This window comes from Spea bombifrons, chromosome 1 (assembly GCF_027358695.1).
Source record: "Spea bombifrons isolate aSpeBom1 chromosome 1, aSpeBom1.2.pri, whole genome shotgun sequence".
Classification (NCBI taxonomy): domain Eukaryota; kingdom Metazoa; phylum Chordata; class Amphibia; order Anura; family Pelobatidae; genus Spea; species Spea bombifrons.
This window is the reverse complement of record NC_071087.1, coordinates 156,202,210-156,225,997: the sequence shown is the minus strand read 5'-3', so window position 1 is coordinate 156,225,997 and position 23,788 is coordinate 156,202,210. Positions and strand designations below refer to the sequence as shown.

Below are 23,788 nucleotides of genomic sequence, written 5' to 3'. Positions count from 1 at the left end.
GTGCATGAAAAGGAGGAAGGGGGCTGAGGGGGATACAGAACGTTGTAAGCCGGAAGTTTAGAATATTACATCATTCTTGCACGACGTTCACAACAAATGATGCCATGGTAGGAAAAAAAAATACTTTCCTTATTCAAAGAACCAGGAGTATATTTACACAAACCTGAATCAACATTTTTATTTTCATTTTTAAATTGAATTGAGAGATTTTTATTTTATGGCGCTCAGATATATGAAGAAATGACGGCGTATGAAAAAGACGAGAAGGTTTTTTTTTTTTTTTTACCTGGATGAGCAGCGGGTGTGTTGGCCACCGATCAATAACGCTCCACTTCATCTTGGGTTGAACTCCTTTTGAATTGTAATAGCGGTAAATTGCATTTATACTGCTTCCTGGGAGACGTAAAAAAAAGCCATTTAACATTGTAGTAAAGGTGCTGTTCCACTTAGATAAATCCGTAATCACACTCTCTAGCACGCAAAAGCAAAGAAACCAGAGCGGATCGGTCATTGCGTCCTTTTCTCTCAGGGTTCAATGACACGCAAACGTCCCAGAAAAAACATTTAAGATTCTATTTTAACGTCTCTACAGCAATAACAAGGTTAGGGGCGCCCAACTGTACCGGGGATGGCATTTGGAATGTTGCGTTTAGATAACAAAAGTGTTCGATTTATCACGGTAGGTGGGACTGCACCTTTAATGACGAGCAAGTGTGCGGGATTAATAAAAAAGCGTGCGTTACTGACCGGTGGTGGAGCAGCTGTATTGAGGGTATTGTGTAAAGGCGATGGCCCGCTCCACACCATCGTTTTCCATTTCTTCAATAGCCGCTTCTGTAAGTGGATTCACATACCGGAAGCCGATGTAATACTTATGCGGTGCTGCCGATGGGATTAAATAATAAGAATAATAATATTAATAAAAAATCATTAGTGTAAAAAAAAAAAAAAAAAAACAGCCAGGGAATATCGCCCAAAAAAAATAAAAAAGCCTAATTTTAAAAGTAAAAATAAATAAAAGTAATTTCTTTAATGAAGTGCTGCCGGGGCATGGATTGGCATTCATGTCGCTTCTACGCTCCTATCTTATCCGCACAGAACGGATCCCTCCCATGCAGCGGACCTCAGTCCGTCTCCAAAAACCCCGCCTGACTTATCTCTGTCTGCAGCTTTAAAGATCAAAAGGAATTTTTGCTTGAAACCTGCTTTCTGTTTAAATAATAGTTATAGCCCATTACTATCTATTCATAGTGATCTACTTTCCTGGACAGTCTGCTTAAGTCCCTTTTTCTGAGTTGCCATCTCCAAGGGTTTGGGACACCAGCTTCTCATATACACACATTCAACGTATCCTGGATTTTACCCATTCTCTGGAATTCCTTACCCTGTCCTCTTCTATCAGACTCTCTTATTTATTCTATCTTGAAATGCTCACTAAAAACCCACCTGTTCAGAGGAGCTTACACTCTAAAATGCAGTTTGCTGGTATTAGGAGGGTAAAGAAAGAATCAGGCCACTGACTTCTCCACATTGCACTCTCTACCATCAAATCACCCTCACCCAGCAGTCCCTCTCCATCCCCTCAACCTGCTAATAGATTGTAAGCTTGAAAGAGCAGGACCTCCATCTGACCCTAGCAAACACATCCCCTGCTTGCACACATGTGGAATAGTCACTAGCCGCCAGCTTCAGCGCAGACTCCCATTAGAGTCCAACGTGGTACGACGAAACCCCCGCGCAGGAAGATGTCCTACCGATCTCTACGGGAGAACTTTCCCACATAACTCTACTATTCTATTCTTCATTTCATCTAAAAGGCAGACATTTGATTAAAACACACGCGGTGTGCATACCTGTGGAAGGAGACAGCTCGTCCAGCAGCCTGACCATGCCTTCTCCTTGCTGGGCCGTCCACTTTTTAATGGGAGATCCTCCGCCTATTTTGTTATATTGTTCTTGGATTTTTGGGGTACGCCGTTTGGCAATGAAAGGTCCAAGTTTACTGCAAAAAAAAGACGTATTTGGTGAACATTGTGTGGATTTTACATTTACCTTTGGGTTTTAACTTATCCAACCTTATATTTTCTGCTCTGACACCAAACCAGAGGCACAGCCAGAGCAAAATATAAAAACGTTATTTTATTTCCCCAGAAACCACTTTGGAATCGGTCCGTCTCCCCAAGCAGGTCTACCGGCTTGAAACCTGATGCGCTGGTAAAATGGCAGCACGGTCTTTGGTATTTATATGGGGGTAAAATGCCCAAAAAATAATCTGGGCACTGCTCAGGGAAGGCTACGCGGAGCTCTCCCTCATCTGGTGAGCGGCTTCAAAACAGGCATGGCTAGCTGTACATAGGATGGGGCTAGCTGCAGATTAATGCTTAATTTGGTGGGGATTAGGATGAGAAGTGAACATGCGCAATCATTGCTCCAGTGTCAGGAGAAAAAAGGAAAATGACCAGGAGATCCAGGGAAGCAGTAGTTCACCAGGAAACTCCGGGTCAGACGAGGGGAGGTCCCAGGATTATAAACTAATTACCGCTGTAAAAACATTACATACAAATTGGGAAAATAATAGTATTTAGGCTCATCAGTTGAGGGAATGAGGCTTTGAGCAGTCAACGTGTCCGGCTCAAACGCAGAACACACCGAGCCAAGCTGCACGCGGCTGCGATTAAGTGCGGACGCTCGTACCTTTGAGCTGGAAGAGTCATGAGGTCTTTATCCAAAAACAGCCGGAGAAGAAAATCATGGACGTCCTCCAGCGTCTCAGGGCCTCCCATGTTTAACATAAGGATACCAGTTTTGGGTTTCCTGTAAAAGATGAAACGGTTTCAGGTTAAAATGATCCTAAAAAAATCACGTGTGTGTAATTATGACTGTATTTATACGGCACCATTATAGTCCATTGCGTCACATAACTTGGACTCACTGAAACAAAAAAGGCAAGGAGGGGCTTGTGCAAAGGAGCTTACAATCTAGACGCGATAATTTTTTGGTACTCGGGGTGACATAACGGATGTTTGGAAAAAAATTGCTCAAGGAAGCAAATTAAAATAAAACCATTTCTTTCCCTTCAAGTCACTTCATTTCGCAACTTCCTTTGGTTTAGTGACAAAATATTATGTGTCTATATCTATTTTTCTACACACACACAAATGGAAAGCGATTCTTTATTTCGGGTTCCCCTCCGCCTTGTAAATTCCTCCATAGTTTATTTCAAATCAGTTTAAACCAAAGCCTGATTAGAATGAAAATACATCCCGTTAATGAGCTCATAGAGATGCCGTTCCACACACAGAAAATATGAATTGCGCTCAATACGTTAAGCCAGTTTACCTCATCAAATCTGACATTTCTTTCCTTCCTTTGAAGGTTTAACCCCTTCTTTACCGAGGGTGATTTGTGCCCATAACCTGAGACTTTTCCAGCACTTTACACTATTCTTCCGCAACCGCGATTCTCCTTTTAAGATGTACAGCCCAAACATTTAGTATAAATTATACATTCTTATAATATTTTACTATGAAAATTGACCCCCAAGCCAGTTCAGTTGACCAAAAGACATTAACGCAAGTGTCCTAAATTTGAAAAAAAACTGACATTTGTCCCCTACCCCAAAGGTGACATTTTTAGATTATTTTCTGAAGCCGATGTCTCATTTGGGACTGTTTAGCAGCCAATCAGCTCAATATATAATTGTTTATTTTATAAGTTTGTGTGGCCCACAACTCCCATCACCCTTATCAGCTTAGAGGACAGCAGGGATCAGACAGTTTTTTTTTCAGTTTGCCGGTCATCTTATCTAACTATAGATCTCCGGTGCCATGATAGGTTTTTGGGACATGAAGGGGTTAATCATATCAGAAAATACAAAAACTTTTAAAGGAGGGTTTCACAGTCGCATTACGGTCTGCAGCCGCGCAAGCTCGTAAATGTCTCAATACACTGCAGTGAACCGGGGAGATTATTTATTGATTTTTTATAGCACCATCATATTCCACAGCGCTGTACAACAGGTAATCAGGACATAACAAGTACTGCCTCACATAACCATTTGGACCTACAGAAACGAAAGGTGAGGAGGGCCTTGCGCACAGGAGCTTACAATCGAGAATTTACAAAAAAATATAAACAATAACTCATGTAGCCAGGTGTTCCCACCATAAAAAAAACAAAAAGAGAGTAGGTGGAAAGCCCTTCAGAGGCAGAGAACTTGTCCCCTCTCCGGATTAAGAGAGATCAGGACCACGCAGACCCCTACACGCCGGACCCCCACGGGGAGACGTACCTCTTATCAGGATGCATGTTGGGCTGTGCTGTAGCGGCTGCGGCGTTTGCAATCCATCGCTGTGTCGCGTTACTCTCCGCTTTCATCACTACAAAGAAAACAAAAGTCACAACACGGAAGAGAAAACACACAGACGTAGAACGTGACGGCAGATCAGACCCGACTACTCTGCCTATTATTCCTGCTGTAAAGACTCCGACCGGAACCGGCCGTTGGTCTCGTCTTAGATTCCCTTACCCTTATTACCTTCTACCACGGCTCCAGGGATGCTGTTCCACTTATCTACCACCCTTTCAGTAAAGTATTAGTTTATTATTTCACCTTAAGGGTTATTCATAGAAACACACAGGCACGTTTTCATCCCATCAGTCCCGGTGTCTGTGTAACAGGACAGGTGCCTGAATATTACACAAAGTGTTACCCAACGAGTAAGAGATTTTGGGAGTTCCGCCAGAGGAGGAGGAATAATGTTTCTAATTCCGCATCAAATTACGATAATGTTTAATTCAGCAGAACAGGTGGAAAAGCGCCTGGAAAGAGTTAATTTAACCCTTCCAGAGCCGGAACTCGTGGCTGGCGGCGGATCCAGTGAGCGGAGAGCAATACGCGAGGACTTGTTTAACAGACGGCACCGTCCACACAGAAAGCTTTAAATCCATCAGCCGCCTAACACAGATCCAAGAGTTCGGGGCCAAAAGTGGAGAGCAAAGATCACAGTAACACTTTCAGTGCCAGAGCAGTCCCAATGTCTACATTCTGCTCCAGCGCAGAGATGGTTAAATTCTATAAATGCGGCCGGGGCACCTCTATGCAATGGGGCAGCACACTTTAGGGACTGGGGGATGGTGATGGGTTAGCGGGGGGGGGGTCATGAGAGTGATGAGTGAAGGTCAAGGGTGTGCAGCATTTAACACATAGCATTACAGTACAATATAAAAGTCTGCAGAGGATTTATCAGCACGGATATTAAAGTGTTAATACCCAGATAGCTATTTATCATCTGGTCTGCAGCAGAGTGACCCCAGCCTCAGGGGGCAAATAAATGGGGTAACAGCAGGGTGAGGGGCAGATCAGCTCCATGCCTGTCACAGCACACAGCACACAGCACACAGCACACAGCACACAGCACACAGCACACAGCACACAGCACACAGCACACAGCACACAGCACACAGCACACAGCAGCACTTACGGAGGGCCGGCAGCCGGCGTGCAGCTCTGAGCGCAGCCATGTTGGTGTTTAGTATAAACCTTCCGTTAGACTCCCGCAGCCCAGCGAACAGAGTTCCCCCGGCACAGACCACACGATCCCGGATCAGCAGCCTCACACTAGCAGACTTCTTAGTGCATAACACACAGATAAATGCGTGGGCTGTACTGTAGCAGGAACCTCCCACTTGGGGGCGTTCACTCACTGTACCACCCTGCCCACTCCCCGCTGTTACATATCACTTCATGTCATACATACGAATACAGGGGCGGTGCTGGGAAAGTACCCTCCCACACGAGCGGTCCATTGTTTAATAACCCGCCCACTCTCCGCTCTTACATATCACCACATACATATTAATACAGAGGCGGGGTGGGTCCGGGGAGTAATATCCCGCCCAGTTTCTTCACTTGCATAACACTGAGAAGTGTGGGCGGTACTGGGTCTGCTGTGGGCGGGGGAAGAGAGAGGAGCCACACCTACTCCCTGCTCTTACATGTTACCGGGTGACACGTGTATACATATATGTTCTGTGCATCCACCTGGGCTGCCCGCCTGCTACCTCACACCTACGCAACTCCCAGGATGCTCAGACAAAAACGCATGTGCTGCTCAAGAGCAGTGGTTTGGGACAGACGCCACCATGTTACACAGGGGCAGATCTCCTGAGAGCTGGGAATGGTTTCGGCCCGTCTGGTCTGCTCATTATTCCTGCTGTAAAGACCTTCAACAGCCGTTGGTCTCGACTTAGATTTAGGAGCTGTATGCCGATCCCATGCATGTTTAAATCCCCTCACTACAACTTCTGCTGAGAGGCTGCTCAATTCATCTACTACCCTCTCAGTAAAGTAGAAATGAAGCCTCTGATCCTCTCGTGTTAGATTCTGGCCTCTTGTGCTCACGTTTCTCCTCCTTTGAAATAAACTCCCCTCCTGTACTTTGTTAAATCAATGTAAGTGTTTTAACGTTTTGCGCCACGGGATGCAGACAAAGATAGAAAAGATAGAAGATGAACAAGAAAATGTGGAAGTGACCGGCAGAGAAGTTAGGGAGTGCGTGCGAGAGTGAACGAGAGTGTGAGTAAGAATGTGTGAGTGAATGAGAGTGAAAGAATGAGAGTGAATGAGGGCACCAGGCAACAAATTTTGCTCCCGAGACAGAGCTCCGTTATTCAGGGACCGGGATACGGTCCGTGTTTCTGGGCAGAATTAGAAGCAGTCCGGACTTTCAGGAAGCATTTTCATCCTGGGGTAAATGTAGCGACCCCAACCCCCCCCCCATCACAGGCCTCAAACAAAATCCGCCGCCGACACAGAAGAACGTCATGGAATCAGCTCTGCGGCCCCCGGGAACATGAAAGCCAGTTTAGAATGTACTTACTTTGCGATGAGCCGGGCTGATTATCCCCGGTGGCGGGTGTCTTCTGCATCCTGACAGATAAGCTGCCGGCCGGCGGATCCCTGTAGATTCTGCACAAACTGCTGGATGGAGATGTGGCTGTGTGTTATCATGGGAGGTGGGATACAATGTCACAACCTTCTCACTTCATTTGTACAAGGTACTGCCACCACTTTACTGAGTGGTAGATGAACAGAACAGTCTCCCAGCAGAAGTGGTAGAGGCTAATACAGCGAGGGAATTTGAACATGCATGTGACATACCCCAAGCAGGGGGAGACATACTTGTTTCCAGAACCCTTTGCTATGCATTATGAAGGGTCAACCCCAGTCAGCTTCTCCTACAAGAAGGGCTGAGCCAGCCCTGTGCAATGTATAGATAATACTGGAGGAGATCTTAAGTCATCTCAGTAATTATCTCCACATCTGGCAACTTCTTATCGGAGGCAGGAGGGGATTATCTGCTTAACGAGTCAGTATTGGCCATGAACAGGGATGGGGTCAGTCACCGATATAGCTGAAAGAGTCATCGTGGGGGCTGGGGGTGCCGGAAGGGCTCTGACACAGAGAGGGGGCACTTTACGGCAAACCATCCACAGGTCGCATATTCTAGACATAGAATGTGACGGAAGAGCCCGTATCCCCATCACATCCGCATGTTTTTGCATTTGCTGCTAAACCCCCAAAACTTGCCCCGTGTCCGTATTTTACGTTCAGGGCCACTTCTGCTGGAAAGCAGTTCCACGTATCCTCCACTGTCTCAGTGACTGACACTTTCTTACATTATATCTAAACCCGACCCTCTAATCAGCGCAGACTACAGTATGTAACACAATGTCAGGCTAACCCCCCCAGGGATTCATTTTAAGACCCTGTAAAATTAACCCTTTCCATACCCTTGTGCCGGTCACATACCTGCCTGAAGCTTTATGAGTAGGAGTTGGCTGGAGCAAACACTCCACCTTGGGCCAAACCCTCTTATTAGCATAGTCCTCGCAGTGCTCCGCAGACCGGAGGTCTCCGATCAGCCAGATCAGGGTGGAGTGCGGAGACTTTACGCAAAGTCAGCATTTCTAAGGGTCGCTGCAATGTGGCAGCGCTGATACCGCTCCCGGACGCACACAAAACGGAACGAGGAGGTCCCGACATTCAGCACGGTCAGCAATTTACTCCTACAAGAGGTACCCTGACCAGGGCTTCCCAAAGAGAGCAGAGCACCCGGTATGTTGGTGATATATGGAACTTACAATGATCGGCCGCCCACATTAACCCCCGCCGGACCGCCGTTATTAACGCCGATCACTTTGGCGGGGTATACGGATAGACGCTCCACTTCTGCCTGCGCTTCCCTTAACGCTGAATCCGGTACTTGGTTGGAAATCCATGTTCAGCTCTGAAGAACACAAAGACGACCAAACATTATGGGACAAAAGGATCGATTACTGAAACGTGTGGAACCCCCGAGGTTGGGAATCGCTGTCGAGACCTCTAAGACCAGACTCTAGCATTTAATGAGAACATACGACGTGAATGATCAAGAATAAACACACGGGTGCGGGTTTTATAGCATGACGATCCAGCTCGGCCTTCTGTCAACATCAAGCTTTAGCACCTATGAAGCAGAGGCCGAAAGTGCCTTAGAATCAGAATTCTGAGGTTTCTGTTGTGATGATAACTGGCATTTCCACCATGACATCATTATTTCCACCATGACATCATTATTTACACAGTATTTCAGTCTCCGAGTTTCCTGTTCATCTGGTTGCTTCCAAGAACCAGGACAGAAGAGCGGAGAAGGAAACAAAGAGACGCACAGATGAGGAAGTATAAATATTACGGGGCTGGGTAACGCAACTTCAGGCCCAACGACACCGAACGAGGAAGTCAACATAGAATCTGATGGCAGAAAAAAAGCATTCGCCCCACCTTTAAACCCCCATCAGTGTTTGGTCAGGTCCTGCAGCGAAGAAAACTTAATGTCTATCCCATGCCTATTCAAATTCCCTTACTGTATTTGTCTCCACCACTCCTGCTGGGAGACTGTTCCACTTATCTACTACCCACTGAGTAAAGTAGAACTTCCTTATGTTATGTCGAACCCACTGACCCTTTTGCTTTAGACCATGACCCCTTGTTCTAGCATTGCGCCTCCTTTCAAATAAGCTTCCCTCCTGTACTTTAAACGCCTTTAAGTATTTAAATGTCTCCATCACATCTTCCTTCCTCCAAGCCGCACATATTAAGAGCCCCAATTCTTTCCTGATAATTTCTGTCCTGCTAACCAGTTCCTGATAAACCAACCTCGCTGAGCGTCCTTTGTGTGCCAAGAACCTCAAAAGACATAAATGGTTCTGCTGGGAACTCCGCGTCCCGCCGTTTCTTGCTCCATCCCTTACAGCTGGCAGACTCCCGGTTTGTGAAGGAACCCCGTCCGGAAGGAGTTGTCTGCTGCGTTCCGCGAGCCGGCGCAGACGCAAAGTGAATGTATGACATGTAGGGAAATGCGTGTCTCTGCTTTTAGTTGGTGGGGGCAAACACACGAGGGGATTCTGCAGAAACCCCCCCTCTGCCTTTTCAAAACACAAAGAGGGCCACGCAGATATTATATGCATTAAAACTGCAAATGACAGCTTGCTCCTTTAACACCCGTCCCAAGATTCATGGGGTGGGGGGAGGCGACTGTCAGACCCCCAACCCAGTTCATACAATTTTTTTTAAATCTCTACATTGCCTTCATCTGAAAGACGTCCAGACGCGGTTCACTATATACACTCTGATTGGACCGCGGCAATCATACAGATTATATTCCCTGGATGGGAGACGACAGACACAGCAACAAGCGTTCAAACTACAGCCCGATGCCCACACAAACTGGCTAACTGTTCTTTATTTCATAACGGGATGTTACATTTTTGGTACAGGCAACATGCAATGCTTTGGGTGGAAATAAACGAAGAATGACATTCACGTTCAAGGTCTCAGTCCAAACCGGGTCCCTAGAAAGATCTGGTCCATGAATCTAACGACCGCACTATGTAGGGTGCCTCGGAAATTCTAAAAGCCACAACCCTTCAACACCATGGAGGGCAGAATGTTTCATCCAATAAAATATAATTTAATTAAAGCGCTGGCACCTGTCATAGGGGGATCGTTCAGATCAGTAGCACACTTAGAGTACAGGACACAGAGTTTTTCTGCTAAAGAATTAGTTGTCACAGATACCAAAGAGAAACAGTGTTTTCCGCTATGGGATGATTTGAGCAGCCTGAATGGGATTCCTCCCCATAGAATGACATGAAGACAGCACTTGCTATAACCTTTACCAAATGGTTACTGGTGAGTGGGGTTTTCCGGGTGGATTAGGGTTTGCAGCGCTGGACAAATCGGGGGTAGAGGCATACATCGCGTATGTGGTGTCTGTTCAGGATCCACGTGAGAAATCGCTCCAGACCCAGACCGTAACCGCCATGGGGACACGTGCCGTATTTACGCTGTAGAGCAATAAAGGAACAAAATTATATTGGTGACTTACTTGTATCTCAACAGATTAAGTTTGCTGACCATAACCAAAGGGCTGTAATCTGAATTGTGAATGGATCACTGTTTAAAGTGCGCACCAGAATCAATTTTATACCCCATAGCATCTGAAGGTATGCTTGCATATCATAGAAAAACCACTACATACTTAAAATACATGGAATACATACTTAAAAAATTGGAATAGAGCTTTAATAAATAAACACAACAGTGGTAAACATCCACAGAAGTGTATAGAGTGCATAAACAAGGGCAAAAAAGACCTGCATAAGAATAAGGAACGTTTTTTAGTGTAAAATACAGAATTTGGAAAAGCGAAACCTGCAAAAAGTGTAACAAAGCTCTTACCTGGTCCGTGTACCAGTAGTATGGGGTAGAGTCAATGCCTTCTCTCTTGTAGCCTTCTAAAAGCTCCTCGCTGTCCCAAATACGCATGGAGCCTCCGACGATCTCACCAACGTTGGGCATCAGCACGTCAACCTGTAAACACAAGCAAGAAGCTCAAACTATCTTACAGAGCTTATTTTATGTGATAAAACACATCTCTGTCTACAGCACTACAAAACTGCCAAGGAGTTACTAATCAAACATCGAAAAATATATTGTATACACATTAATACATTATATATATTGTTGTTTGTGGAGATCTTCAGTAGTATATACATTGCAATAATATAAAATGCAAACCGAATTATTCACCCGGTGGCTACTTTTCCGACCACAGTGCCACTTAAGGGGTGCAGCAGGCTTATCCTCTTTAAATACATGTCCCCATCATGGTTTGATAATGACCACAGGAGTTGGGTTCCAGTTTCAACAAAACACAGACTTAGTAACCCCATTAAGTGTTTCCTAGAAGAGAGGATAGCGAGTGGCTGGGAGTGGGAGGTTTAGGACTCATCCTTCACAAGGAGCAATAAAGGAAACATTCAAGGAGTTTCTGCACTTATTTTTCTTTTTTAGACTAAACCTATATGTACAATTTCAGTCGTAAACCACGTGCCAGTACAAGTAACACTTGTCAGACACAATACCACTGGTTATTAAACTGCACCTCCAGACTACACACACACACACACACATATACATATATATATATATATATATACACACACACACACACGGATATCTATATTCCGATACATGTATAAGAATTGAACTATAATGACCGATTCCGTAAGGCGTCTATCCTCTGCACATCGCTGCATGTAGAAGGACTTTATCTCTGCAGGGAAGCGGCAAAGCAGGATTGGCTCATTGATGGCATCAGTCATCAGTCTCTCAGGGGCTTCTGGGATATCCTGCGGGAAACCAAAGCTACCGTTAGACATGGATAAAATACTCCAGATAAAGAAGTGAATACGGGATTAATAAGGTGAATTTATTACTGCATAGATGCGAGATATAAACTTCCTCGACCATGAAGGTTCCATAGATGAAAATTATGTCTCGCTCCGTCTTAGCATTATCACGACCAATGAACACCAGTGGGGCCCATCGGACAAAGTCATTCAGGAAAACCGAGACCTTACCTCTCCAAACTCATAGTAAGTGCCATCGTCTTTCTTCACATCGTGCTCTTTCAGCCAGGCGATTGCGTCGGAATAGTTCATCCTCCTGAACGGACGTTTAGGCGGCTTGAAATCCTGGAATGAAATGTTGAACGGTTAGAGGCCTAAAGTTCAGACATCCGTCACGTATTACCAGAAAGTTGCTGCACTTTATTCTCCAGGCTGAGGACAACAGACATATAGGTTAAGATGTTGAGGGAACTTAAACATAAATATAAGAGGAGGCCAAGTACTGATCAAAGTCTTAAGTCTTTACATCAGAACTAATGGGGAGACAAGGTTGGCCGGATAGATCTGCCATCAAAAACACAAACTACAATGAAAGTCAAAATGTTTATTCTCCTCAAACCCGCAAGTGAGTTTATCAACTGCAACCACAAAAAACATTGCCAGCAGCACGTACCGGGTGTAAGTCATAGAGCAAGCCAGCTACAGGAGACTTCAAGACTCTGTCAACCACGTCACACACCAGGTCTTCAAGACGGTCCAGCAAGTCCTCAAATGTCAAGAAAGCACATTCTGCTTCTATGTGTGTGTATCTAGAAGTCAAAGCAGAATCCATGGGGACATTCATTCATCAATATCCAACGCAGCTCCACAAAACACAGATTATAAACAATAACCAGAAACTATCCAACAATATAAAATGTGAAGTAGATGTCAAACTGTTTAAAAATGTTCAGCACATTCATTTTGTTTGGTGGTGAATGGTTTTCTTAAGAATAATTTTTTTTATTAAAAAGGTCCCTTTGAGAAAAAGAATACATCTATGGTCTAGGGGATTCCAATGAAGCAATTTTGGCCTCGCCACTTACTCTGCCAGATGCCGCCGAGTTCTTGACTGTTCGGCGCGGTAGGACTGAGCTATACAGAACGTGTCACCCAGAGCTGGAATGCACGTTTCGAGATACAACTGGGATGACTGCGTTAGATAAGCCTCTTCTCCAAAGTAATCCAGTTTAAACAGCGTTGAGCCTCCTTCCACTTGTGTTTGGACCAAAGTTGGTGGCGTCACCTACAAAAGGAATATCAGCACTTACTAGTATGCCAACAATATCACAGATACAAGGATTAAAAGGACTAAAAGGAGTCATGTGATCACATCTAACTACAAGCACAGCGGAAGTAAATTGCGGTCAAGAAATGGCTACCAAAAGAGGACACAAAGCAGAACGTGTATTGCAAGCTTCCTATAGATCATTATCAAAGATGGTTTTTATGCTATTAGATTTTAAGTGAAAAGATTTTCCAAAACGTGGCAGTAGGTTAGCACCAAAAGTTTTTGACATGTTTTCTTCTAATCAAGTTAGTTTGTTACTTCAGGATCAAAGGTTCCAGCTTTATTAGTATGTTTGGAGTACCCACGTAATTCTGACGCAAGCAAAGAAACACAACAGACATCCGAGAGAGACACGGAACGTACCTCATAATAACCGCGGTCAAAAAAATGGCTTCTGAAGCAGTGGACGACCGTGGAGCGAACCTTGAAGATTTTGGACATATTCTCACCCCGGATCATCATGTGACGGTTGTTAAGCTGGACATCTACATCAGATTCTTCATTAATGAGGTTGTCGGCCCCGCCAGCTGGAGCCAAACCCACAAGTTCCCAGAAGTCACAGGCCAACTCGTGCCCGCCTGGGGCCTAAACACATTAAATAGATAAGATAACCTGCATTCAGAGTGCACATAACACAACATATACTGACCGCAGGGTCATAGTAGCAGACATGCAGAATTTCCCAAACAATGTATCGCAATATATTGAATATTAATAGGCAAACAGAAGACATTTTTAATCAACAGCTTTTTTAACTGCAGTCAGTCGGGCCAATTCAACAGTTCGAGTGCGTCTCTGCACCAAAATATGCAATCTCACACCTTTTGGGCTCAAATGAACGGACTCCTTTAAAAGTGCTGTTCCACTTACTATACTCAATGTAACACAAAGGCAGCCACTGAGAGACGGTTGCTTTTAGAGGAAATATGACAGATCTGCTGAGGTTTCTTTAACATACTACAGAGAGCAATTAATATTGGCCTTCAGTGGAACTGCACCTCTAACCTTTGACAAGTTGATAGGGGGATCTTATGTATCGAGAACCTCATTGGATCTGAAGCAGCCGCTCATCCAGAAAGGTAAATGCAGGGGTCAACACATACCTGTTTGCCGTCTGGAACCAAGTTTAGTGTGCCATATACAGCAACAGTGCTCTCTGTGGAGAGGATGAGTCCATTGTAACACTGGCACTAGAAGGAAAGAGGAACAGAGTTACTAACAATCATCGGGTCCCGATAATGATACAGTATGTGGTGCAGAATCTGGATACAATATTATTATTTACTAATATATTACTAATATATATATATAATATTATGAACCATGGTGCTTTGCAAAGATACTCAAACCCCATGGACACTGAGCATTAAGGCAATACAACACCTCTGCACCAATAACCATGCCATTACATGCAACCCTCATTTGGAAGATAAACCTCAACAATAAAACGTAGCACAAAAGAACCTGCACCTTCAAGAACTTTAGCCATATTGTAACCGTAAAAGAAAACTGGAGGTGAAATTACCAGTTGATCGTTCAGCACGCACTGAAGAAATCCAGTACCGTCTCTCAGCACAATGAACATCAGGGTTTTCCCTGAAGCAAAAAAAAAATGTATATTTGCAATTACTCAACAAAATGCAACTTTTCTATAATCCTGAGAACCAAAGTTTATCCTCGTATCAAGGATACCAAACCCTATAGCAGGTAATGCTGTTTTTTAGTTTTACAGATTGCTTTTTACTATGTTAGCCTGCTATAGAAAGTACCCCCATTCCGTGCCAGTCTAGTGTGTGTGTGTGTATGTTAGTTATAGGCGGCGCAGTAGCCGGTGGGGTCACATGTAGAATCAGGGGTATTCATGTTAAATACATACTTAAGCTGTTTTCTTGAAATGTGGTTACATTTTTACTACTAAATAAATATTTTTTTTAAATCCAGGAGGTGCTACATTTTGACAAATACCTTGTCTACGCAACCTATGAACCCAGCCAAACACTTTCACTCTCTGTCCTCGGTAGGCTTCTAATTCACGGATCTTAACCTGCAGAGACAGAATGATATGAAATTTGCGATATCATCAGGAGCAACCGATCATTTGTCTTTCATGTAGAAAGATTTAGCAAAATACATATTAGTAAAATTCTTGGAGGTGTTTCGATCACTCAGTTGGCATAAACAGATGTATTAGATATATAATGGAAAAAGGAAAAAAAAAAAAAAAAAAGCTATAAAAAAAGAAGAGGGAAACAACAATTTCCAGTTCATATTGACATGAGATGAATTTATCTTCCAACTACAGCTTTTGACCAGGTAACCAAGAGCAATTTAATTGACGTACCGTTGTTGGCGTCGGCAGGCTGGGGTCATTTGCAATGACTATTTTCTTAGCTTCCTCCAAATTCTTCTCCCGTCTCATATTGTCTTCAGCCTAAAAAAAGAACCAAGAGATTACATGACACGAACAAGCTTTAAGGAAAACCAAACAGAATGAGATGAAGACTATCTATAGCCCAAATAATGGCAACCAATAAACAGTGCGGCCTTCTGAATACAAGCAGTTATATGGCTGTACATAAGACATGAGAAACTACTTTGTAAAGGAATAGTTGTGCCCAAGTACCAGGGAGACCTAAATATTGTAGCTGTTCCTAAAGATCAGGGTTAGACACCGACCTCCCTCTTTTCCTTGGCCTCGTTCTTCATTTGTTCCCGGTTCCAGATCTTTCTAACGTTCTTCAGTTGGGTCTTGGAGATTACATCCCATCGCTAGAAGATACGAGCAAAGTTAAGGACTTAATTCTATACCATTTGGTAACACACAGCAAGATCTTAACGCATGTGAATCTTACTACAAAAACCATATTAAAGAGCTGACAGGACTGGAAAAGCGGCAGATTAATGTGATTTGCGAGGAATCAGAAGATGCTGGAGTGTCCACTCCAGCAGGAGGTTTCCGTACTTCCGTCAATTTCCCTTCTTCATAATTTGCTTTGAACCGTATAAAGTCATGTTTGGTATACCTTGTCTCCCAATTCATTCTTTACACAAGCTTTTTCTGCATTATGGCGCTGAGGGCACAGCGGGTTTTGGTCATTATGGTGGGAATTCTACATTCCGACTATAATGGAAAGAAAGGGACCCATTCCCAGAGACTGGAGCTTAATCCAGGAGTCTTGATGTCTACTATCTAGGGATGTCAGAAATGATTTAGATTAATCTGGCATTTTTTTGGTAGATTAAACTTTCATTTTTCACGTGTTACCTGCAATGAATTTGATAGCAACAAATAAACTAAACAAAAATCACATGTCACATACAAACAGAGATTAGAAGGTTATCGGTTATCATACAACCTCGTTTTCTTTCTGTGAATCCACGTAGAAAGTAGGGAATGGCTCTTTTCCGACTGTCAACATGGCCTTAAAATAATAATAAAACAAAAATCAATATTAGGACAAACTAGACTTAATACCACCAACACAGGACTTCCACGCCATTACAGCAGCAAGGAGGTGGGGCGAATGGCTGCAATGCAGTGGAGTTACCGCACCTTAATGGAGTCCGATCAACCCTTAGTAATACTTCTGAAGGCCTTGCAGGACTTCAAAGGGTACCGCACCCCTCCAGCACTCAAAGGGTTATTTATGAGATCGAAACGCAGTTCATAAAACATATACCGGAAACAGGAAATAAAAAAAACCCACATGATTGTGTGTATGCACAATTAAGTACTGCCACCCACCAACTGATCCAGTCATGGGGCTTATTTTTAAAGAGGGTTCTGATCCAGAGTCCCTCTATGTACCTGCATTCAGAAATGATGTTCATTTAAAGGTCACACAGCTACATTTTAAAAGAGGTGAACGATTACGTGTTCAACCAAAGGCTTCTACTTCCGCTGTCTGTTATCAACCAGTGCGTGCACTGAAGTCATTACATGTATGCTTTTCAGATATGTGATCATCACATTTTGTGATGTCGCAAATGTTGGGTTATTACCTTAAGGACAGTTTTAAAGGGTTTTTCTTTGGTTCCATCACCAGTTTCATCGCTTCCCTCTCGATCAGAAATATACATCTCTCCTGTGATGACATAAAAAGATTATCTTTAAGTAGCATTAACGAAACGAAACGTGCCCATTTCAGAAGCCGACTAGTAACACTGCTCCAGGCTCCTTAGCATGTAACCAGCTTCACTTCTACATGTTATTAAGGCAGCTCTCAACAAAGTACCCTGCCATGTCAGTCTGTCTTACGTAAAGCAGAACACGTAAGAGAACGGAATACTGTAATGTCCAGCGGGCTGCGTATCCTTTATAAAGTGATTATAGACGATCAAACATTGTTTGTATTGTCTTTAAGAAAAAAAACATATCTTTCAGGATCTTATCCCCATTTCTAGAATTTAAGTTAAACAAACATACCCTATTTACATCCTTAGAGCTTCATTCACACTATCCTGGAGCCTAAACCGATGTATGTGCGGGGACCAACCATTTGATTCCATTTGAATGTTTTTAAGGGAAGATTCTAAGAAGAAAAGCTGCAGTCGCCGAGTTACTGCAACCAAAGCTACCGATGGGGGATGCTCGCATTATCAACCAACACATGTACTAAAGGTGGAGATGGTAAAACAATATAAATTTACAGGACGGAGGTTTATTTCAAAGGAGAAGAACTGTTGGAACATAGTCTAAAACGGACGCTGAGACGTAATGAAAGGAAGTTTTACTTCCGGTGAGAGTGGTACATGAATGGATCAGTCTCCCAGGAGAGGTGGTAAAGGCTAATCTATTAAGGAAATGTAAACATGCATGGGGCAGAATAAAGCTACCCTGACTTCAGGACAAGACCTAGGACTGATTACGGACCACTTGAACTATAAGATGAATAGGGAAATAAAACCGAAAGTACAACCAAATTTCTGGTGGTGGGAAAGTCCAACCGGATCTGCCCCAACGGAGTCATTATTATTTTTCTTTACTTATTAGGCACTAACACTCTGCAGCTCTGTACAAATTATTATTTCACCTGTTAGTTACCGGACACCTGTAAGGTAACACCAGACCCCATTAATGTCCGGTGCAGGACTCGGTGCTGTGACAGCTGGAACAGCACATGGTCCTACAGCGAGGGAATGAGTCAGACATAACACATCAAACACCTATTATATCAATGATATTGCCATTAGAATACAAAGCTGACTGTATAGAAATAGCAAAATCATTTTTAAAACAAAGATTTATTTGATTTTCGGTTAATTGATCTGATTTACCATTCATATACTAGTAACTAAGTATAAGCAGGTCAGTGTTCCCATTGGCTACTCTAAAAGAAATGTAATATGTTGGTCTAGTATAAATATATGCATTTTTATTTTGCGTAATACCCACTGTTAGGGGAAATATTACTTATGTAAAGCAAACTCTTCATATTTGCCTATTACAGATAATTCTGACATTTTTTTTTTCATACACAAGATTGCCTGGAAAGGGTCGCTGGCTCCCCAGCTAATCCATTTGGTTCCCCCACCCCGTGAGGGTTAAATCATTGGCACGGGGATAGCGTAGGCTAAAAGGTCAAATATATTGTGCATAACGGCCCCCACGCCCGTCTCACCGAGCTGGAGCTTTGCGGTCCCGTCACTGATCTCCTCAGACATGGCTCTCGCTCTGTCAGCCGGTTGCATCAGATTGCTGCTTCCTCCAGCACACTGCGCAGGCGCCAACTGGGCGCGCCCCCAGTGATGTTTCCTCCGGGCCAATCCTGCGAGGCCTCTAGAGTTCCAACCATTAGAGACAAATCCAAGTGACACAACCCCCGAAGCTTTTTGTTAAGAAACCTTTCTGATATATATTTTGTAACTTTTTCCAGGAAACACTATTTATATAAGTAATAGATAAATAATGCTATGTAGGACTTTTGTATTGCAAGAACCCCATGGTGCTAAGGCTATGGCTTTGATCTTACATTGGAAACTGTCGCTATAAAGGGTACACGACGCCATTATGTTGGTGGGGCATAGTTTCTATTTTATGGATTACATAGGGCCGGCCCTGAATAGGGGTGACGATGGAATTAATAATAACACTTAATCACAGATTCATTATTAACACATTATACAGTTTGACAGTAAGATGAATACATATTAAGTCATTCTTATTATAAGGTCATAAATGACACATATAAGAAGCGTGACAATGATTCATGGCTTTACATATGTTTTGTGTGACTTTAAAGCCATAACCCCAACACTGCACACCGCCATTGATTTTAAAGCTGGTTGGACCGGTTAGGGTCTCCCCAACTATCCCCTTCCCTCTCCGGCCAAAAGGCCTGCACAAGACCCATATCTTCGTAGTCACTATTCAGGCTTCGACGCATCCTCAGCCATAAGGCAAGATTGAAATTTTGGTAACAGAGATAGGCGTTTAGAAGTAAATCATTTTATTTACACATTTTAATATGGAACTCCAATTTTGTGTTATTTCTATACTCATTATTGTGACTTTTATGGCGGTAGAACCCTGCGATGCCCTCATACCAGGTAAACATTCCAAGCTCCTAGAAAAGAGGGAAGTCAGAAGAGCGAGGAGAGGCACAGGGGTTTCAGCCCCAAAGAATGACTGAAGTTTGTAGAGCTTGGGCCCATGGTCCAGTCTGCAGATTCTATGGAAGAGCGTGAGCCGGTCTAAACTTTCCCTCCTCTTTTTTTCACTACTCTCCACCGGTCTGTCTTTTTACTCTTTTTTTCCCACTTCGCTATTCTGTTTTTCTTTATTCCATCTCCTCCCTTCCCATTTCCTCTCATGTACTCTGTTTCATCTTGCTTATCCTTTCTGTTTCTCTTTCTACTAAACAAACATGCAGATGTCACCAGTAAGTCCATGCCGGTAACAATGACCCCAAGATGCAAACTCGGCAAAAACCCTATACTCAACTAATAATACTACACATACTAATTTTTTGTGTTTTTTTGTGTTTAGCTCTTCAAAAATAGGAAATATTACGGAAACATAATCCAGAAGTGGAATTAGAAGAATTAGCCTATTTCGCCGCCACAAAGACCATGCAATGACAGAGTTGGCTCTAGTGGACATGAGTCCTGCTGAAGGACCACTAGGACAAGCTGTGCGTAGGACGTCCTCTGCCTTGACCTGCCTCCCAATTTTTAATATACATTTTTTAAAAATGAACCCAAAAGATGATTATTAAATCAGAAATCCTTTCCCTTTATAAATGCAGACTGGCAAGAGTAAAAAAGTAAACAAAAAACCCACAGGCTGTTGGAACCATCAATTAGAGCCATAACTAATGAAACGGTCTCTGTGCTTCATATCAGGACAGAATTTGCTACTTCTACCCATCACTTACTCAGTACCTTCCTTCCCTACTGAAAAAGCCTCAAAACCGCTTTGTAATGGCATACTTTGTAATGGCATCAAAACCAGGCTAACAAATGGATAATGTATATTTCTGATTTGTTTCGTTGGGATTCAATCTTCATTTTCAGGCACAAATCGGGCAAAATTTTATAAAAACGAGATTCATACGAATCCACATTCACAAGTCACACACGTTCAGGACGGATGGACGGAAGGACGGACCAAGTTTTTTTGGTAGTTCATTTTTGGTGGACAGTCTTTGTATAGAGTAAAGTATTTTTCCAAATAAAGTGGAGAATCATGATATTTAAATGCTTTTTAACATTGGAATTTTAAGTATGGCACTTTCAGCCAGGCAATTTAATAGCTTAAATCGCACACGACATTTGTTCCTATACCACGGTCGGTGAATATTTGCAGCTATGCTATGTTTAATTCACAGGAGCCATTTTCATACTCATTTAAGGTGCAATGAACCGCAATTGTTTTGAAAACCCAATGCGTCCGTTCAGGTTGCTATGGGAACAAGAAAAACGAATAGAACTTGTTGGATTAAAAGGGCAGAACTCTCCTCCTCTTTGTGTAGTTAAAATGGTGGCCGCTGCGACAAATATTTTTCTTTTAACATTCAGCATTTGTATGAAAATTAATGTGCAAGTCTAATTATAACAGCACAAAACTTTATATGCCACTAGAGGGCAGTATGTATAACAGAGAAATTGGTGTAACATGAATTTGCCATAATCCCTGTAATATCAATATTAACTTAAATTGGCTCCAGCCAGTTCTTCAGGAAAAAAACTTTCGTATTCCACGAATATTCGCCCATTCCCGTGTCCGTTTCGGTGGAATATTTGGCATCAGGAGTCTCTGTTAGTGACCTTTAACTCCTGCCATTGGTCTCCCTAGGCCAAGATGCTGGAAGATGTACTTTGCCAGGATGCCAGACAAGCCCCTTGCTGGCGACCAATGGTCGCTCTTACGGACCTTTAACTCCCGGCGAGTAAACACCTGCTTGCTATACTATGACGACTTAAGGTCGACTAGAGGTAGAGACTTGTATGGGGGGGGGATTTTCTAGGAGATACTTACGATATTCTTCGAGATATTGTTAGTCTTCATGTACGTTTATCCACTGCCATCAGGGCCGGGCCAAGACAAAATGCCGCCCGGGGCGAAGTTTAAAATGACGCGCCCCCCCCCCCATTATCTACCTTTCCTCTCCCTCACTCACGCCGCCCCCCCCCTTGTACTTACCTTTCAGCAGTCCTGCTGCGAGTCTCCCTGCTCGGTCTCGGTGCCAGCTTGTAATGCTGAGCGCCGGAAGTGACGTCTTCTTCCCGCGCTCAGCATCACAAGCCGGCACCGAGACCGAGTTAGAGGGCGCGCAGAGGAGAGAGAGGGGTACCGAGCGGGTACTGACAACTTGGTAAGCGAAAACCACTCTGCTTGGGCCGTCCCTTCAAAAGTGCCGCCTGGAGCAGTTGCCCCACTCGACTCCATTGTCGGGCCGGCCCTGACTGCCATATTAGTTCATTCGGTATGAACAACGAAAGCGTTTTCATGCTCTCCCAAATACGAACGCACAAGTCTAATAACTTTTTTAATTGAATTGCAAGGTTCTCAGATAAGGAAGCTCATCGGCTTCTATATTTATGAAGGGATGGTGGGGGCCAAAGAGTGACCAAAATGTGCTTGAGAAGACCCACAGTGGAAATCAGACCCCTAAGGGGGAGATCACTCCTTCCCTACTGCTCCGCTGAAGCCTGCAGGGGGGCTGGATCTCCTTGGTCCTCCTCGAAAGCGCTATGACGAGGACCATTGAAGTCTTCAAGGAGAGACAGGAACAAAAGGCAATATAGCAACACTCCAATTATATATACCAGGCATGCATTTAGGAATCTTTATAAAATAAAAAAATAAATAAGGTATCATACAAAAACATTTTTTCATTAAACAAGGCATTAGCACACAAACACACCATTTTACTATAGTTTATTATTAACATTAAATATTCAAAGAATAAAAAGTAATCCACGATTTCATAGGCGCTTAAGTCCAAATTAAAATTTGCAACCTAAGAAAACCATCAAGAATACCCCACATTTAAAATACCCGGGTCTATTTCTGTAGTTGCAGTTAGTTAATTTGTTTTTAAGTATATAATCTCCTGATCTGCCCAGCATATTAAAAGAAGGGACCCGCTGACTAATTTGCTCCAGTGACTTCCCTAATTAACGACTATTGTTTGCAGACAGTTCAGGAAAAAAAAAAAAAAGAAGATTAAAAATGCTCTTTTTGTTACAAAAACGACCATATTAAGTGTTGCTGAACTCCCTTTTTCTTTTGCTTTACAAAAAAAAATCCTGAGACACAAACTGCTTTTAAAAAAATATACACACATACAGTTCATGTGCGAGAATTTACGTAAAAAAAAGGAGAAAATATATATTATAAAGTGTTTGCAGCAGACTGGATGATTTCCGAGGCATTGCCTCCAAGCACAGCGTCCAGCGGAGCGCGTCTTCTATGTATATTTCGGCCTGTAGAAATGAGGTCGGCGTAGCCTCGTTGATGGGAGAAGGCGTAGGCAGAGCGGCGTGCCGATATACCACGACGAATAGTGCTGTGCCTCGGTCTCCACTTGGCTTCCTCTTTGAATTTTCTCCTGTTCTTTTGAATCTTTGGTTTGGGGGAGAAAAAATTAAAATAGTTATATTTCCGTAGTAAGGAAGCACATTTCCTTTTTATTATTTTTATTTTTTTAGATTTGCAACTTTTTTTGTGTAATTGTCACTTACTTTGTCACTTTCAGTCGGCCATATCATCTTTATCAAGAAGCGCATTGCAACTATTGGAAGTAGACAGATGGCAACTGTAAGGATTATCGTTAGCCAGAGATATGGCTGCCTTAATGCATTGGGGGCTGCACCTAAAAATAAGAACAAAAAGTGATTTAATATGTATAATCCTTATTATGTTAGCATTTTGTTTAGCTGTGGTTCTCCTGAAAGTAACTACAAATACACAGGGGCATTGACTCCATAGAAAAAATACATTTTCATGGAAAGAACCCATGAAAAGGGTTCTTTACAGTAAGAGCACTAAAGATGCGGAATTCACTACCCACAGAAGTCATGCTATCAAATTCAATAGAGCCCTTTAAACATGGGCTGGATGATTTTTAGCAGAGAAGAATATAAGGGATAAAATTGGTTATAAGGATTCGTTATAGTTTGTTTAGCAGAATTATAGAGTCAAAAAGGTTTTTTTGTTTTCCTTTTTTGAGGCACAATTGGAAATCGCTTCGAAATAAATGTTTATTTTTTGCCTTC

General features: G+C 43.0%; 3 protein-coding genes across 4 annotated transcripts in view; all 3 read right to left on the bottom strand.

The window, feature by feature from the left end:
- FECH (ferrochelatase) overlaps window positions 1–7,855 on the bottom strand; it is a 14,156-nt gene extending 6,301 nt beyond the window's left edge. The window contains exons 1-7 of one of the 2 annotated variants that reach the window (XM_053448186.1): window positions 7,814–7,855; window positions 6,882–6,982; window positions 4,292–4,379; window positions 2,695–2,814; window positions 1,854–2,002; window positions 748–882; window positions 287–393 (exon numbers count right to left, since the gene is read on the bottom strand). In XM_053448186.1, coding sequence (XP_053304161.1) covers window positions 287–393; window positions 748–882; window positions 1,854–2,002; window positions 2,695–2,814; window positions 4,292–4,379; window positions 6,882–6,930 — 648 coding nt within the window. In that variant the 5' untranslated portion in view covers window positions 6,931–6,982; window positions 7,814–7,855. Of the gene's footprint in view, window positions 1–286; window positions 394–747; window positions 883–1,853; window positions 2,003–2,694; window positions 2,815–4,291; window positions 4,380–5,483; window positions 5,629–6,881; window positions 6,983–7,813 lie in introns of those variants that run through there. The other variant, XM_053448187.1, reaches the window with a different exon arrangement.
- Window positions 7,856–9,767: 1,912 nt separating this feature from the next.
- Window positions 9,768–18,795, bottom strand: NARS1 (asparaginyl-tRNA synthetase 1). Its single transcript, XM_053448185.1, has 15 exons — window positions 18,688–18,795; window positions 17,069–17,151; window positions 16,423–16,488; window positions 15,743–15,835; window positions 15,408–15,497; window positions 15,032–15,110; window positions 14,592–14,662; window positions 14,170–14,256; window positions 13,430–13,651; window positions 12,822–13,021; window positions 12,410–12,545; window positions 11,968–12,081; window positions 11,605–11,736; window positions 10,784–10,915; window positions 9,768–10,389 (listed from the first exon to the last, which is right to left on the bottom strand). The coding sequence occupies exons 1-15, from the start codon at window positions 18,755–18,757 to the stop codon at window positions 10,258–10,260; spliced, it is 1,707 nt and encodes a 568-aa protein (XP_053304160.1). The 5' UTR covers window positions 18,758–18,795; the 3' UTR covers window positions 9,768–10,257.
- Window positions 18,796–22,431: 3,636 nt separating this feature from the next.
- Window positions 22,432–23,788, bottom strand: part of ATP8B1 (ATPase phospholipid transporting 8B1) — a 40,549-nt gene continuing 39,192 nt past the window's right edge. The window contains exons 27-28 of the mRNA XM_053448184.1: window positions 23,255–23,385; window positions 22,432–23,135 (exon numbers count right to left, since the gene is read on the bottom strand). Coding sequence (XP_053304159.1) covers window positions 22,905–23,135; window positions 23,255–23,385 — 362 coding nt within the window. The 3' untranslated portion in view covers window positions 22,432–22,904. The remainder of the gene's footprint in view (window positions 23,136–23,254; window positions 23,386–23,788) is intronic.